At 48.4% G+C, this 17,339-nt stretch overlaps 1 protein-coding gene across 1 annotated transcript in view; it reads left to right on the top strand.

Annotated features, from left to right (window-relative positions):
* Positions 1-17,339, top strand: part of OSTM1 (osteoclastogenesis associated transmembrane protein 1) — a 42,342-nt gene that overhangs the window by 12,540 nt on the left and 12,463 nt on the right. The window contains exons 2-3 of the mRNA XM_084774455.1: positions 2,629-2,743; positions 17,079-17,176. Coding sequence (XP_084630581.1) covers positions 2,629-2,743; positions 17,079-17,176 — 213 coding nt within the window. The remainder of the gene's footprint in view (positions 1-2,628; positions 2,744-17,078; positions 17,177-17,339) is intronic.

Below are 17,339 nucleotides of genomic sequence, written 5' to 3'. Positions count from 1 at the left end.
ATAGTATCTGAGAAAACCATGGCATGGATGAGCCAGGAAGGAAAGGAATAAGTGCGAGGCCAGTGAGATGGCTCGGCAGGTAGAGGCACCTGCTGCTGAGCCTGATAACCTGAGTTCAGTCCCAGAACCCAGGTGATGGAAGGAAAGAACCTGTTCTCTTAAGATTTGTCATGTGCACCCACCATGCATGCAAAGTAAATAACTGCAGTGTCCTAAAAAGATCAAGTAAGAACACTGGGATAGAGGCTGAGCCATCAGAGGAGGCTGAGAAGGAGAAGCAGGTGTCGGTTCAGAAGGGGGCCCGTTACCACCTCCTCTCCATCCTTGCTTCTGTCTTCATCTCTTCTTCACACTCACACCTTGGAGAAGAGAATCTAATCCTCCTACGTGCCACATCCTCCCTCTAAATCTCATTACCTATAAGTGTGTTGCCCAGACCTGCTTTTTGTATCACTCTTTCCAGAAAAAAAAAAAAATCTTCAAGAGCTTTCTTCTGTCAAGAAAAAAGAAAAAAAAAAGGAAAGAAAGTATTTTTCTTTTTTAAAAATTAATTTATTCACTTTACATTCCAATCATAGCCCCCTCCCTTCTCTCCTCCTGGTCCCACCCTCCCTCTCTCCCCCTCCCCCTCTCCTGTTCCTTCATAAAAGGAGAATACCCCCTACCAACCTACCCCAGCCCATCCAGTCAGGGCTGAGCACGTCCTCTTCCCCTGAGGCCTGGCAAGGCAGTCCCGCCAGGGGGAAGTGATCAAAAAGCAGACAACAGAGTCCATGTCAGAGGACCCACAAGAAGCCTGAGCTGCCCATCAGCTACATTCCTGTAGGGGGCCAGTCCGTGCATGGTCATTAATTGGTGGTTCGGTCCCCACAAGCCCCTCTGGGCCCTGGTTAGTTGGTTCTGTTGGTCTTCTTGTGGAGCTCCTGTCACTTCCAGGTCCTTCTGTCCCCCTCCCCACTTTTCCACAAGACTCCCTCTGCTGGCTGAGCTCCACTGAGGAATCAGTAAAGGAGGTAGACAGAGGGGTGCATTCTTGTAACCCCAGAACTAGGGCGGTTGAGCCAGGAGAATCACAAGTTTGAGGTTAGCCTGGGGTTTGCACAGCAAGACCCTGTCTCACAAGAAGAAGGGCAGAAAGAAAAATTGCAAGGTTGAAGATGCAGCCCAGGGTTTGCGTCCTGGCCGAGCACATGTGTGGTCCCCAGTATCACATCACTAGTAAGACGGCAGAATAAAGAAGGGCTGGGCAAGTGGCTTAGTGGGGAAGAGTGCGTGTTACACAAGCATAAAGACTCTAGCTCAATTCCTTAAAGAATGGTAGGACCTCTCTCTTCTCCAGGCATCTACCTATGCACAGGCAAGTTTACGTAACACGTACAAACACAACAAACAATAAAGAATTTTTATTTTTATTTCTCCGAACCAGTTCCAAAAAAAGGAACTTGGGAAATGTACTGTTAAACTGTCTTAAAAGTACTTGCTTGACCCTTCAAGGTGGCTTAGTAGGTAAGGGCGATCCCAAGGACCCACAGAGGGACAGGAACAGAACTGACTCCATAATGTGTCCTCTGCCTACACACATACAACACACACAATAAGTAAATGTTAAAATAAAGCAAAACAAAGATAGCAGATAAAAGCAAGAGCGCTTAGGTGCATCACTTTAGTGAGATGTGCACAGAGGATGAAGTGCCTCCACACGGCTGGGCAGTCCTTTCCCCGGGTTCCCACTTGGTCTCTCTCATCCTGGTCTGTGTGTTTGCAGGCAGGTTCCTGAGGCTCACTTCCCAACCCTCAAAGGCCAGCATCTATATACTGCTTGCAAGCAGTGGGAGTTAAGTAGCTTTGAAGGAAGGAAAGGCCCAGGGCTCAGTGCGCTGCGTGAGGCAACAGGAACAGGAAATAGATGAGGTTCAAGACATAAGGATCCTGGTTCTATTATTGTGTAGCACAAGTTTCTTTCATGACTGAATGGTCTTCGGAAAACATGTTTTTCTATTCGGCTATAAACTCTTGGGTTTCTGTGGATGGATTACTGGACTTTCCTGCAGAATACTAGCCTTTGGACCAAAAATTATTTAAAAGATGAGGCCAAAGGATTTGTGAACATTTAGTCACATATTAAAAATACTATATAAGTGACACATTTACTGCACAAAAATTTAGATGGTGGAAGAGAAGCAAAAATGAAAATAAAATTTGTCATGCTCCGTCACCTAGAGGTGACCATTGCTACACTTTGTTTATTACATTTTGAAAAATCTCCTGCCCACACAAAGTGAGGGATTGCGACACACTCACAAGTTGGAAATAAAAAGTTGAACTTGACCGCAGAAGCAAATATTTAAGAAGTAAAGATGGGGCTGGAGAGATGGCTCAGCAGTTAAGCCAGGAGTTTCTTCCTCCTCATGGGAGCCCTGCAGCAATAAATGTTAGGTAGATAATTGTCTTCCATCTTGCTTTATGATTACTGCTGTTCTTGTCAGATCATATCGGACAAAAATCCTTAATGCTTTGTAATAAATATTTTTATTGTTTTATGGCTTTTGTGTTTTATGGCTATACTTTGTTTGGAAAGTCTAAACACTCAGGTCATATCTTCTTCTTTTTTTCCTTTCATTGTTACAGAATACCTCGGAGAGCCAGCGCTGTGCCGGAAGTCTCCTGATGGCCGACAGAATGCAGATAGTTGTGATGCTCTCTGAGTTTTTCAACAGCTCGTGGCAGGAGGCGAACTGTGCAAGTAAGTCTTTCACACTCCTGACGCAGCAGTAGATGGCGCAGTTCAGTAACAGACGTCAGATTTGATTTCAGTGAACTCTAAGATGGCCGAAACCAGGTAGTACATTTGTCACTGTATTTGAAGGAATTGTCACTGACGTCATGGTGTATTAGGCATTGTCACCTGCTGAGTCCTGCCATTCAGAAACATGTAGATCGCAGAACTCTGCGGTCAGAAGGCATTTTCTCCATGTCAGGTTTGGGGCAGTTAACTTTGTCTTGTGGAACTTTAGTTTCTTCATCTCTGAGTTGGAGAAAACAACAGACCTATATTAACTATATTATTATTAACATAATACTTTACGATACTTACAACAACCCGGGTGGGCTGGGGGAGGAGGGGGAGGGAGAGGGACCATCTGTTTGGCCAGCTTCGCAGCATTTGTGGCTTTGTGTAACAAAGTGGCACCTACCTGAAGTATTCGGAAAAACTTAAATCCTCATTTCAGCTTAGATGAGCCTTGAATACCAATTACGTCTTTTCACCCTTACCTTCCACTGTCTGTAACTTAGTGAGGAAGATATAGTTACAAGTATAAGTTAGAGCAGAAAAGCAAGCACTTTAGTAACATTACGGAGTCTTGGAAGGAGCATGAGGCTCCATGGCTGGGCGTGGTCTCACAGGGCAGAGCTGAGGTGAAGGACATGCAGAAAAGAGGCATCGAGGGCAGAAGCACAGATGGTAAGGGAAGATCGGGCCTTCTGGGGTCCCAGAAACCCATGGGGAGATAAAGTCAGATAAGGAAGGTAGAACTTTCCTGGACACTGCAGTTTCTCATATGAGCCAACATTCCCATACTTGGAATGCCGGCACGCTATCAAGAAGGGGTTATTGATATATTGACAGTTAGCAGTACACGTGTAATACTAAACTAGCAAGAAGCAGCAAGTGCATGTTACCTCTCACTGCTGTGACAGAGAATCTGACAGAAACAAGTGGTTTGTTTTAGCTCATAGTTACCAAGAGGTTTTATTATTGCCGAGGAGAGTCCATCGTGGAGGGGGAAGACGTGGCAGGAGTGATTTTATCTGTGGAGCCACAGTGTGAGGTGGCAGGGCATCGTGTGGTTGCAGACGGGTAGCAGAGAACTATCCTGGAACCAGGGAGCCAGGTCCAGCTGTACCCTTCAAAGGACAGCTCCATACCTCTTAAGGGTTCCAAGGCCGCCAGACTTTACTCCTTTTTGAGTGAAAATTTCTGTAAATATGGCTAAAGTTGAGTTTTTAGAAGCAGAAAAAAATGTTTTTGAGCATTAGAAAGTATCCAGGAACAAATGTTCACACAAGCTTATGGGGGCATTCTGGATTCAAACCTGTACCAGGGGGATTATTTTATTTATTTATTTATTTATTTATTTATTTATTTATTTATTTATTTTTGAGACAGATCCCATTGTGTGGCCTTGCCTGGCCTGGAGTTTAACACAGCCTAGACTAGAACTCTGTCTCCCAAGTTCTGGAACTAAAGGCACATTACTGCTAATATTTCTGTTGTTTTGTTTGGCTTTTTTGCGACAGTTTCTTGCTATATAACCTAGGGATAGTCTTGAATTTGCTACTGTAACCCAGGCTGCCCTCAAACTCAAGGTCCTCCTGTTTCAGCCTTCAGGGTACTAGAATTAATGTAACAGCATGTGTCACTGCACCCAGCTTAAAAACAGAACAAAATGCACGGGCACGTGTGTGTGTGCGCGCGCACGCGTGCGCACACACACACACACACACACACACACACACACACACACACTCACACGCACCCCAAAATATCATTTAGCCTATTACTCTCCAAGTCTTTAATTCCCTTATCAGTATACCATGCTATTTTTGGCTCTTGGCTCTATATTTTCTTTATCTTTTCATTGCTTCTGGAAATTGACAAAAAGAGTTAGCTGACAGAACTATTTTTTCTTTGTTGTGTGTTTTTTTTTTGGGGGGGTGGATTCAAGGCAGGGTCTCTCTGTGTAGCCTTGGCTATCTTGGATTTGCTTTGTAGACCAGGCTGGCCTTGAACTCACAGCGATCCACCTGCCTCTGCCTCCCAAGTGCTGGGATTAAAGGGCACCACCATCACCCAGCTCTTTTTTTTTTTTAAATAAGATATTTTGTATATAAGCCAGGCTGGCCTTGAGCTTGGTATGTATCTAAGGATGACCTTGAACTCCAGATCCCCGTGCCTCCACCTACCCCAGACTGTGCAGCACTAGGCTACTATTTTTAGCTACAGCTTCACGTGGTGTGTAGCTAGGCCTTCCTGGATCCAGTGCTGTACTCCTGCTGTTAGCCTCCTGAATTCTTGGATTATTCACATTTGTCACCACTGCAGCCAGAGTTGAACGCTCCTAGTGTAAATTCACTCAATTTCACCTAGAGGGTGTGGCCTTGTTGGCAGAGTGCTTCCGTGACACGTGTGAAGACCTGGGCCCAGACTCCAGTGCCACACAAGCTGCTTGTGACCCCAGCACATGGGGCTGGAGGTGAAAAGATCAGAAGATCAAGGCCATCCTCAGCTATAGAGAGAGTTTAGAGCCAGCCTGGGCTACATGAGAGGTCTCAAAACAGCAAACAAACCAACCAACCAATGTAGGAAGCAGGGAGATGGCTCAGTTGGTAAAATGCTTCCTGTACAAACATGATGAGCTCAAATCAAGTAAAAAAGCCAGGCTCGTTTATATGGCTCTGTGTCCTGGGAGGCAGAGACATCAGGATCCTAGGAACCCAAGAGCTAGCCGGGTGAGCCAATCAGTGAGCTCTGGGATCAGTGAGCTCTGGGATCAGTGAGCTCTGGGATCAGTGGGAGAGATTGTCGCAACAAAGAATGTGGAGAGTGGACTGGAGAGATGGCTCAGTGGTTAAGAGCGCCGCCTGCTCTTCCAGAGGTCCTGAGTTCAATTCCCAGCAACTACATGGTGGTTCACAACCATCTATAATGTGATCTGATACCCTCTTCTGCACATAAAGCACTCATATGCAATAAATAAAATAAATAAATCTTTAAAAAAAAAAAAAGAATGTGGAGAGTGATAGAAGACACCTTATGGCCTCCACGTGTGCACTCCTGAACACACGTGCACATACACACACACACACAGAACACTAGAACTGTTTTTAAATGGAACCATTAGAAATTATTTTTATTTTACATATATGAGTTTTTGCCTGCATGCATATACACACCCCACATGTTGTGGCTGATGCCCTAGGAGGCCACAGGAAGGCATCAGCTCCCTGGGACTAGAGGTATAGATGATTGTAAACCACCAAGTGCATGCTGGGAATTGAAGCTGGGTCCTCTGGAAGGAAAAGCAGCCAGTGCTCTTAACTGCTGCATCTCCAGCTCCCAAATGGGAGTCAACACAGTTTGTTGTTTGTTTGTTCTTAGACAGGATTCATGTGGTCCACTCTGGCCTCAAACTAACAGTGTATTCAGAGTTGGTCTTGGACTTCTAGTCCTCCACCCCGCCCCCCACCCCCACCCTGCCCTGCCCCCCGCCCTGCCCCCCGCCCTGCCCCCCGCCCCATGCTGGGGTTGTTCTTGTGTGTAACTCTTCTTCTCTGAGCCATCCTATCTTGAAATTTTTGCTTTGACGGAACCTCGGAGGAATGAACCACTAAGCTGTCAGGCATGAGTTGTTCAAGAGATTGTTGTTTCCTAATTAGAATGAATTAACAAGCCAGGCGAAGAACCAAAAGGGAAGATGTGTTTTAGGGGAGGGGAGTAGGACAGCAGAGGGCAGGAAAGATGACTTCATTTTCATTTGTCTTTTAACCTTCATTCAAAGGAGGTAAGTATGCGTTGACCTCCTTTGGACTTTGTGCCATATGTACTTAATTCCCACTCAAAACTCTCTGGAAAGTTCAAAAGCTCCCAGACTGTTCAGATCATGATAGTTTTGTCAGATCCAGTCAGAGGGACCAAGTATTTTCCCTTCCAGGATTATGTAATGAAAACCCTGATTTCCCATTCATTGTTTTAATCCTATTTTTAAGTGTTTCACAATTTCTATTACAAATTTTAAACGAAAATGAAATAGTCTTAAAGTATTGGACTCATTAAATTTCATTCTTTTTTCAGTGTATTCAATAACAGCATTCTTCCCCTCCCTCCCTGCCTTCCCCCGCCTTCCTCACTTCCTTCCTTCCTTCCTTTTGTCTTTCTGTCTTTCTTCTTTGCTGTCTTAGATTAATTCCTTAGAGTTCTTCACTGCTTTGTTCCCTTCGTGGTTGACATCCTATTTTAATCAGACTCTTTGCCAAGTGTGTAAGCACCTCTACTTACGCTGTCTGCATGGCTGCCTCATGAAGATAACAGCAAAGTTATCTGAAAAAGTTAAAAGAAATTTTTAAAAGTTTAAAGAAATGTATAGTGGCTGGGATTTAGGTGAGAGGCATGAGAGCTTGCATGAGGCCCTGGATTCACTCTCCAGCCCCAAAAGAAAAACAAAACACATTTATCAGAAGGTCACAAAGCATTCTTGCTTGTCTTCTATAGCCTAGGGAGAGATTGGCAACATAAGAAAGGAATCTGAAGGAAGAAGTGTGAGTGAGGAGGCGAGAACGCACATGCACAGCAGGTGGAGGTCAGGGCCAGACCAGGGGCCTGAGGAAGAGGTGTGTGTGTGTGTGTGTGTGTGTGTGTGTGTGTGTGTGTGTAGGCAAGAGGTGCATGGCAGGTGGAGGTCAGGGGCAGACCAGGGGCCTGAGGAAGGGGTGTGCGTGCGTGTGTGCGTGTAGGTGAGAGCGAGAGTGCACATGCATGGCAGGTGGAGGTCAGGGACAGACCAGGGGGCTGAGGAAGAGGTGCGCGTATGTGTGTGCGTTCATGTATGTGTGTGTGTGTGTGTGTGTGTGTGTGTGTGTGTGTGTGTGTGTGTGTGTGTGTAGGTGAGAGCACACATGCACGGCAGGTGGAGGTCAGGGGCAGACCAGGGGCTGTGATTGCTCTGCTGCTTTCTGCTGTGTAGGATGTATGTATTGCCAGGAGCCAAGCGTTATGAGTCCCAAAGCCAAAGTGTGAAACACGTGTAAAGTAAAAGTCACAGGAAGCTACTTAAACTTTTCCTTACTTGCATTGTGAAACAGAGTCCGTTCTCTCCTTCCCTCACGCGGGTCTCTGGGAATCTAAGTCAGGTCATCGGGCTTGGCGGCACGCATCTTTACCCTCTAAGCCAGGCCCTGGAAATGGGCTCTGTCTTCATGGGCGACCTGTAGTTCCAGTGCCGTGGGTGGTATTTTATGAGTGTGACGGTGCTTGTGAAGCACTGTGTGGTCCTGAAGAGCATTCTGATTCACCGGAAGAAACTTAGCTTTCAGTTGTGCATACAACTTCAGTATTCATGACTGAAAAAATCAGAAATAAAACCCACCACTGACGCGGAAGGCCAGGCAGGCAGAGCCCTTCTTTCTCATGCATTATCTATGTGGAGGTGTACTTACTTGTATGGTTTTAAACACAGTCTTCATATTCCTAAGCTTGATGACAGCGCTCTCGCAGTTTACTCCGTACACTTTCTGAAGCTTCTTCATCTTCTCAGAAAGTGATGAGTATTGTACTCCGTGGAAGTTGTTCTCTCCTTCCCTCGTGTGGGGGCCTGGAAACCCAACTCAGGCCATCAGCCTTGGCGGCAGGCACCTTCACCCTCTGAGCCGTGTTACCAGCCCCTGGGCATGTTCTTTTTCCTTGTAGGCAGCCTGTAACTGCAGTGAGCCATGGCATCACTGCGTGTCCCAGGCTGGCCTTGCGCTGGTGCTCAGCATCCTGCCTTAGCTCCCCCAGACTTAACTCGTTCTCCTCCGACCTTAGCTGGGCCTCCTGGGATGTGACAATATAAGGCTAGCTTTTAAAGCAGCAGGGATGGCTGAAGAAGTGGCTCAGGGGTCAAGAGCACACGCTCTTCCAGCAGAGGACCCAGGTCCAGTTCCCAGTGTTCACACACCCCAGCTTACAGCTGTCTGTTGCTCTGGTTCCAGGGCATCTGGTACCATTTTGTGGCCTTGGAAGGTACCAGGAATATGTGCAGTGCACTCACACATGCATGCAGGCAAAACAGTCATATAAAATAAAAATAAGTCTTTAAAAAAGGTTGAGGGAGGGTGCTGGAGAGATGGCTTGGCAGTTAGGAATCCCTGTTGGTCTTTCAGAGGACCCAGACTCAGTTCTTAGGCCCTGGGTTTGGTTCCCAGCCCACACCATCTGCGAGTCCAACTCCACGAAATGTAACACCCTGTTCACATTTAATGCATGTAAGTGGTACTCATATACATAAATAGATATTTAAAAAACTGTTTTAAACCATTACAGATGTTGAAACAAACTCCTGAAGATGCCACATCTCGAAAGACAGTGAGCCAGCTGGCCTCGGTGGTTCTCACCTGTAATCCTTACACCCAGGAAGCTGGGGCAGAGCGGGAAGAGGCTGAGTGCCGCCCCTGTCCCGGGAGTGCTCAGGACTAGGGCCGTAGCTCCATGAGAGAGTGATTTGCAAGCCTACATGGGGGGCCAGGGTTCAGTCCTTAGCCTGTGGGGGGGGGCAGACAGAAGCCACATAGTGTGTTGTGCTAATTTAGCCGATTTCTATGTGAGGCCTTGACTGGAACCCTTAGCGCCGTGAAGAATGCCTCTTGAGCTGATGCCTACGTCTTCCCTGAGACAGAAGCTGTGCTAATCTGCCCTTGATGAGGCTCCATTGATTATCCGAGATGAGGCAGAAGCACAATGACCACTTCACTTGGTGCTTATAGAGAGCTTTGTGGGCACTGCCTTCCCTAGCTTACCAGTTTCTGTCCTGTGCGCCTGATTCTTGGCCGTGGGTGGGGAGGATTTACGAGAGCCCCTTTGTTTTGAATCAAAAAGTCAGGGTTCTCCTAATGGTGAAGACATATTTAGTCCCGCTGTGTAAGTGAGCTTCTTTGTGCTTTGCAATGCCATTGCCTGCAGTTACTAAAAAAACAAACAATAACAACAACAACAAAAAACCCATACTGTGCCAATGTGGCACTTAATCAGACCACCAGTCTATATTAGCTTTTCATTTAATTTTCCAATTATTTTAAGTGAAAAGAAAGTGGCAGTAAATCAGAAGAGATTAAGCCCTTTTGTTGCCCAGAGGCTTTTTTTTCATAAATCATTTTTGTAAATTTGTAAATAAATTGTCTATTTGTGTATCTTGCATAGAAGAAATTGCCCGAGCTCTGCAGGGCAGTGTGTTCTGTGTCGCATGCGCATGCGCATGGGGATGCCCGCCCGCCCGCCACCTTTAGCAGCATCTGCCAGGCATGACAGGCCACACTGTGGCACTGGTGTCCATTTGCTGTGAGGCTCCTCTGAGAGACACTACCCCTCAAGCTGAAGCCCGATACTTGAATGTCTCCTAACTGTAATTTTTTTTTTTTTACATGTGTCCTACCTGCTCCCTAACAGGAGTCATGGCTACTTCATGTTAATAAAATAGCGTGAGAAGGGAGAGTATATTATTACTTTAAAAAAGATTTTGGTAAGCCAGGCATAGTGGTACAAACACCTTTGATGGGGCACTCAGGAGGCAGGGACAGGGGCATCTCTGAGTTCAAGGTCAGCTTGGTCTACAGAGTGAGTTCCAGGACAGCCAGGGCTACACAGAGAAGCCCCTGCCTCAACAAAACAGCAGCAGCAATGACGGGAAAGGATTTTAGTGTCTGAGGTCTGTGGATGCTGACATATGGGATAACATGTTTTTAATTAGTAAAGAAGAACGGCTCGCGTAAGGCAGTACAGGCACGTGGAGACCACGTTGCTGACTTGTATCTGAGCCCTGCTGCATCCTCTTCTTTCTCTGGCCTTGCTTGTCCATTTGTAAAGGGAACCATCAGTTTGTAAATGATTGCCTAGCAGCTAGAGCTAGGCTTGTGTTCTTGAAATGATAAAGCTTCGGCGACTATAGATTCATGGACTCAGAGAGGTCGAGCACCTAGGAAAAGTTTCACCAGGAGAGCCCCATCCATGTTCATAGGTGCAGGGGCGTGTGCGTGTCTGTGTGTCTGTTTCTGTCTGTCTGTCTGTCTGTGGATCTACTGAATTCTTGCTAACTTCTGGATTCAGGAGTGTCCTTTTATAATTCATCTAGTCACATGAGCACCGTTTCCAATGTTCTGAGTTTACGTACAGAGAAGTTCAAATGCTGGTTGCCTTGCCCTGTTAACCAGGTCTCATCTCTCTGATCGGATGCCAGTGACTTCCCGAGTCCCTGGGTGTCAGGTTCTTGTGGGTACCAGAGGAGGAGCCTTAGCATGCAGCTGTCTACACTCCAGGGTTGACATTGTTAATTGTTGAGGGAGAGAGAGAAAGAGAGAGATTACTCACCTGTAGTGTCAGCTCGTGCTGGCTCAACAGCCAGACTGATTACAAATTCTAGTCTTCTATGTATCAAATTTGTGTCCTTGGGCAGGCTCCTTCATTTCTCTAGACTGTTCCTTATTTTTAATTTTTATTTAAAATTTTTTTAAACTATTTTGTAGGTATGGTGGCACATGCCTTTAATCTCAGCCCTTTGGAGGCAGAGGCAGGCTGATTTCTATAAGTTTGTAGGCAAGCCTGGATTACAGAATGGGTTCCAGGCTGGCAAGTGCTACATTGGGACTCTGTCTTAAAAACAAACGAACAAAAACAAACAAACAAACAAAAACTTTAAAAAATATTTTTTAGGGAGTTACCTTTTAATTTTGCATGTACAGGTGTTTTGCCTGTGTGTGTCAGTGTGGCGTCTGCATGTGCTTGTTGCCCAAGGAGGCAGTAAGAGAGCGCTGGGTCCTCTGGGACTGGAAGTGCCGATGGTCGTGAGTGTCCTCCAAGTGGGTGCTGTTAACCAGACCCAGGTCCTCTGCAGGAGCAGCAAGTGTTCTTAGCTGCTGAGCCATCTCTCTAGCCCCAAATTTTAAAGAGTTTTATTTGTTATTCCATGGTGTGTGTGTGTGTGTGTGTGTGTGTGTGTGTGTGTGTGTGTACCACAGGGCAACTTGCAGGACTCCACCGTGGGCTCCAGGAGTCAAACTGAGGGGTCAGGCACGTGTGGCAAGTGCTTCCGCCCTGCTGCTTTCTTTTGAGGTGGAGATCGTAGTTTTTGCCTCAGAACCACTACAGAGATGAAATGAGTAAGCGAGGCATAAATGTAAACATATTTGCAACTCCAGCTTTTGTGATGTGAGTGGATGTCGTTGTATGTGCACTCTCCTCTGTGGCTTGGCCTGGCATCTGTCTCTCTGAAGTCTCCTTTACCCATCACCACCTTCTCCTCATGTTACAGCCATGTTGGCTGTTGGCTATCTTCACTCCCACTAGATGGTTCTGAGCCTTTAAATCAAGTGGATGCAAAATAAAATAATGTATTAAAATTAAGAAGGCAGGAGTGGGCCAGGCACTAGGGAGTAGATGTTTTAAACGTCCCTTCTGGACTAATTACTGGGGCATGACCCTGAAATCGGAAAACAATGAATTTGAATCAAGTCCTTTCATTATAAGTTAGAAATATCTTTCAGTCATTTAAAAAATGCCAGGTGTAGTGGCACACACCTTTAATACCAGCGCTCAGGAGGCAGAGGCAGGCAAGTCCAGGGCAGCCGAGGCTGCACAGAGAAACCCTGTCTTGGAAACAAACAAACAAACAAACAAACAAACCAAATCAAACCTTTCTATTGCTTCTTTGTGAATTTCACATCATGCACCCCAATCCCACTCATCTCCCTCACACCCGCCCTCCACTCCTCCCCACCAACAGAGGAAAGACAGTTTCACTGTGGAAGCTGTAATGCGTCACAGCGCGTCCCACAGGACACCCTTTAGTCCACACTTCTTTGCTTGCAAATGTTGAATGCAATGAGTTCTTGGTTTGAGGCCTCTGGCTTCTGCTCCTCCATCAGTACTGGAGGCTCACAGGGACTCCTCTTGGATATGCTGTTGTTGCCCTGTGTCATGGAGATTCTACAGTTTTGGATCTGTAGGACTGGCCCCTTCACATACTCCAACAGTTCATAGATGGGGTTGGCCAATTCAAAGGCTTGCATCTGGGCCTGAGAGGTACCCGGGCTGGTCAGCCTGTCATCTCCCCTTGGAGCCAGCTCACTGGCAACACCCCCTTCCCCAACCAGGGCCCCCTCTGCTGTGCTGCCCACACAAAGTGCAGGGCTTACTCTCCTGAGCATTGCAGCTGGTGAGTGACACGGCCGGTTCTCCCACTCTCATGACTCTGGGGCCAGCCCTCCTGAGGACAGTGTCATCCCAGCAGACAAGAGTCAGGCCTGGCTCTCCTATGCTCATGCCCTCTGGGCCAGCTCACCTGTAGCCCCTTGCAACCCCTGCTGCCCAGGTGAAGTGCAGGGCCAGCTCTCCTGCCTGCCATAGGTGACAAGGAATGAGGGTGGCAGCGGGCATCTCTCCCTCTCCCACGCTCATCCCTTGGCAGACAAGTTGCAGGGCCAGTTCTCCCCGACTCATACCCTCTGGGCCAGCTCACCCACAACTCCCGCAGTGCATGAGTGCTGCAGCTGGCTCGGGGTGGGTCAGCTCTCCTGTTCTCACTCCCCAGGGCCAGAGGGCGGGGTCACTGTTGCACAGCCCTCAGACACCATCATGCCCTGAATGCCCAGACCAGAGACTTCCACCTGGCCTTTGGTGGTAACAGACCCTGCTGCTTCAGGGCCACAGAACCAGATGTGGCCCCCAGGGGCAGCACAGGCCAGGACCCCAGCATGGTCCCAGGTGGCATCATTGGCTGCTCACCTCAGGCTGTCCCTGACCACCTTGAGTCTCCAGTTCTGCCTCTCTATTCCTTGGCTTCTCTTTCTCTTCTACTTCCTCCACCACTTACTTGCTCCTCTTAGCGCCTACCAGGGCCTCTGAGTGTCTGGGCGTGGTCTCCGGAGCGGTCCCAGCAGTGCAGGGCCTCTGAGTGTCTGGGGGTCATCTCCGGAGCAGTCTCAGGAGTGCAGGGCCTCTGAGTGTCTGGGAGTTGTCTCCGGAGCGGTCCCAGCAGTGCTGTGTCCTGCTCATGCACTGTGGCACTGGGCAGGGGTCATCTCTGAGAGAGTCTTCTCCCCTCCCAAGGCCTCTGAGTGTCTGGGGGTCGTCTCCGGAGCAGTCCCAGGAGTGCAGGGCCTCTGAGTGTCTGGGAGTTGTCTCCGGAGCGGTCCCAGCAGTGCTGTGTCCTGCTCATGCACTGTGGCACTAGGCAGGGGTCATCTCGGACAGAGTCTTCCCCCCTCCCAGGGCTTCTGAGTATCTGGGGGTCGTCTCCGGAGCAGTCCCAGGAGTGCAGGGCCTCTGAGTGTCTGGGGGTCGTCTCCGGAGCGGTCCCAGGAGTGCAGGGCCTCTGAGTGTCTGGGGATCATCTCCGGAGCGGTCCCAGGAGTGCAGGGCCTCTGAGTGTCTGGGGGTCGTCTCCGGAGCGGTCTCAGGAGTGCAGGGCCTCTGAGTGTCTGGGGGTCGTCTCCGGAGCGGTCTCAGGAGTGCAGGGCCTCTGAGTGTCTGGGGGTCGTCTCCGGAGCGATCCCAGCAGTGCAGGGCCTCTGAGTGTCTGGGGGTCGTCTCCGGAGCAGTCCCAGGAGTGCAGGGCCTCTGAGTGTCTGGGAGTTGTCTCCGGAGCGGTCCCAGCAGTGCAGGGCCTCTGAGTGTCTGGGGGTTGTCTCCGGAGCGGTCTCAGCAGTGCAGGGCCTCTGAGTGTCTGGGGGTCGTCTCCAGAACGGTCCCAGCAGTGTGTCCTGCTCATGCACTGTGGCACTAGGCAGGGGTCATCTCGGACAGAGTCTTCCCCCCTCCCAGGGCCTCTGAGTGTCTGGGGGTCGTCTCTGGAGCGGTCCCAGCAGTGCTGTGTCCTGCTCATGTACTGTGGCACTGGGCAGGGGTCATCTCTGAGAGAGTCTTCCTCTTTCCCCCAGGCTGTGTGGCTCTGGACTGGTGGCTGTCTCAGGCAAGCTCCCTGTCCCAGCCCCTTGGCACCAAACTGGTGATCGTCTCAGGCTCGCTTGTTTTCAGGGAGGGTTAGGCTACTAATCATTCAGATGTTCACACAGGTCAGAACACTGAGTGTGGACACAGCCTCTCTCCTCTCTGCCACCTGAGGACACACAAGTGACACAGCAGCCACACCTGCAACGTTACCAGGAGTCTCAGAGTCCCCCTCCTACCCTCCCAGGAGCTTACCCTGTCTTAGGTCTCCAGCTTGCCACAGAGAAGCCCCCGCCCAAGGTTTCTCTCTGCAGGCTTCCCGTGCCCACCCCACCCCGCTCTCCCCAGGTCTGATATCAACCCTCATTTCTCTCTGCGCGCTCTCTCCTACTTTGTGCCCTCTCTTTAACCACTTCCGCTGTCTTTTCTATTTCCACTTCTGAGTGGGATTCAAGCATCCTCCCTTGGCTCCTCCTCATTACTTATTTCCTTTGGGTCTGTGAGTTGTAGTATGGTTGTCCTGTACCACATGGTGAAAATCCACTTACAAGCGACTATATACCGTGTGTGTCTTTCTGGGTCTGGGTTACTTCTACCCTCTAACTAGACAGAACTCCTAGTGGAAAGAGAGGAACACCAACCCACCCACAAAAACTTCAACTCATGCTTACTCTGCCTACAAGATGTGCGGGGACAAAAATAAAACAGAGATTGAGGAAATGTCCAACCAACGCCTGGCCCAACTCTGCTATGCTTGCAGATGGGAGCCTAGCATAGCGGTCCTCTGAGTGGAAACAGGTGCAGAGACCCAGAGCCAAACACAGGATGGAGTGCAGACAGTCCTGTGGAAGAGTTAGGGGAAGGATAGAAAGACTCAGAGGGGACAGGAACTCCAGAGCCAACTAACCAGGACCTAGGGGGGCTTGTGGAGACTGAAGCTCCAATCAGGGACCATGCATGGACTGGACTAGGCCTCCTACACAGATGTAACCGATGGGCAGCTCGGTCATCATGTCGGTCGCCTAGTAAGGGAAATGGGGTCTGACTCTGACATGGACTCTGCTGCCTGCTTTTTGGTCACTTTGTCCTGGCAGGGCCTCGCCATGCCACAGGGGAAGGGGGTGCCCTTAGTGCTGATGTAACCTGATGAGCTGGGGTGGGGGCTCCCCTTATCTGAGGAGTAGGGGAGGGGGGATACGGGAAACAGGGAGGAAGGGTGGGGCTGGGATAGGAGGAGGGAGGGGGCTATGACCAGGATGTAAAGTGAATAATTAGCCGGGTGGTGGTGGTGGCGCACACCTTTAATCTCAGCACTTGGGAGGCAGAGGCAGGCCGATCTCTCTGAGTTCAAGGCCAGCCTGGTCTATAAAGTGAGTCCAGGACCGCCAAGGCTACACAGAGAAACGCTGTCTCGAAAAACAAAAATGAAACAAAACAAAACAAAGTGGATAATTAATAAAAATTTAAAAATTAAAAAAACAGAGTTGGAGTATAGAAAGCAGATGGAAATATCTGTGGGTATGTGGAGAGTAGGGAGCCAAGATTCCAGGAAGAGAGATGGAGATGGCCCACTCTGGTTGTGGGATGTGGAGCAGGTTACCGAGTTCAGGAGGTAAAGCTGCTGGGTTTTACCTGAGTTTGATATCTGAAACCCACATAATGGAAGAAGAGAACCAATCCCAGGAGACTGTATTCTAGCCCGTGGTGTATGCATGCACACAAAGTGAGTAAACAAACAAAGGAACCAATAAATACAAATAATGAGACACACTCTAAAGTCATGTCATCCTCACACGAAATGGAGCCACTAGAAAAACTCAGGGTCATGCAAAACAAGGGATGGATGAACATCGCAGACACAGAATTTGCAAAAAACCCCACATGAACCAGTTCTCTGTTTCCCTCAGACTTTAGGAAGTCTCTGTCAGGGTTGTAGACAGAATTCCCAGCAGCCTGTTTCTCTAGGCTCATGGATGGGTCAGAAAAGTGAATGAAAAGGCTGCCCTGCTAGATGCAATGAGACTCATTGCTGAGGAGAGAAGAGCCGCTGAGTTTAACACCAAAGTTAATACAAGATAAAATGTTTCGCATCTAAACAGCACAACTGAGCACCGAGGGCTGAGTTTTCACCAGCTCCCTCATTGAAAGTCAGTTTCTAACTATAATTGTTTTTATAAGAGGAGAAGTTGCAATTATTTAAAAACCTCATGAAAAGTTTAAAAAAAGAAAAAGAAAAAGCTTGGAGACTAGAAGGGGTGAGCAGCTCATGCGTCTGGAAACTTCTGCCGTGGGGAAGGCTCGGGTGACCAAGGGTAAGTGACAGCATGCAGCTGCCAGCGATGACCCCCTTACTGTACCCTGGGGCCTTGTTTCGTTGTTTTTACAGATTGCTTAACAAATACCAGTGACTACCTATCAAATAACACGGAGCACTTCCTGAGCCTGTTCAACAAGACTTTGGCCTGCTTTGAACATAACCTGCAGGTAAGCCATGCAAGCTCCATGCAAATAAGTGATGTATAATTTAACTTTTACAGCATTATTTTTTGTGTGTTTATTTGAGCTCATAAAGGGATTAATGAACCTTTACTTGTAGTCTTAGATTTGTTTCCACTTGGAAATATTAGAACGGCATCTCAGTGTGGTA

Source organism: Acomys minous (assembly GCF_964271855.1).
Source record: "Acomys minous genome assembly, chromosome: 3".
Lineage (NCBI taxonomy): Eukaryota > Metazoa > Chordata > Mammalia > Rodentia > Muridae > Acomys > Acomys minous.
The sequence above is the reverse complement of the archived record's forward strand: the minus strand, read 5'-3'. Positions and strand labels throughout refer to the sequence as shown.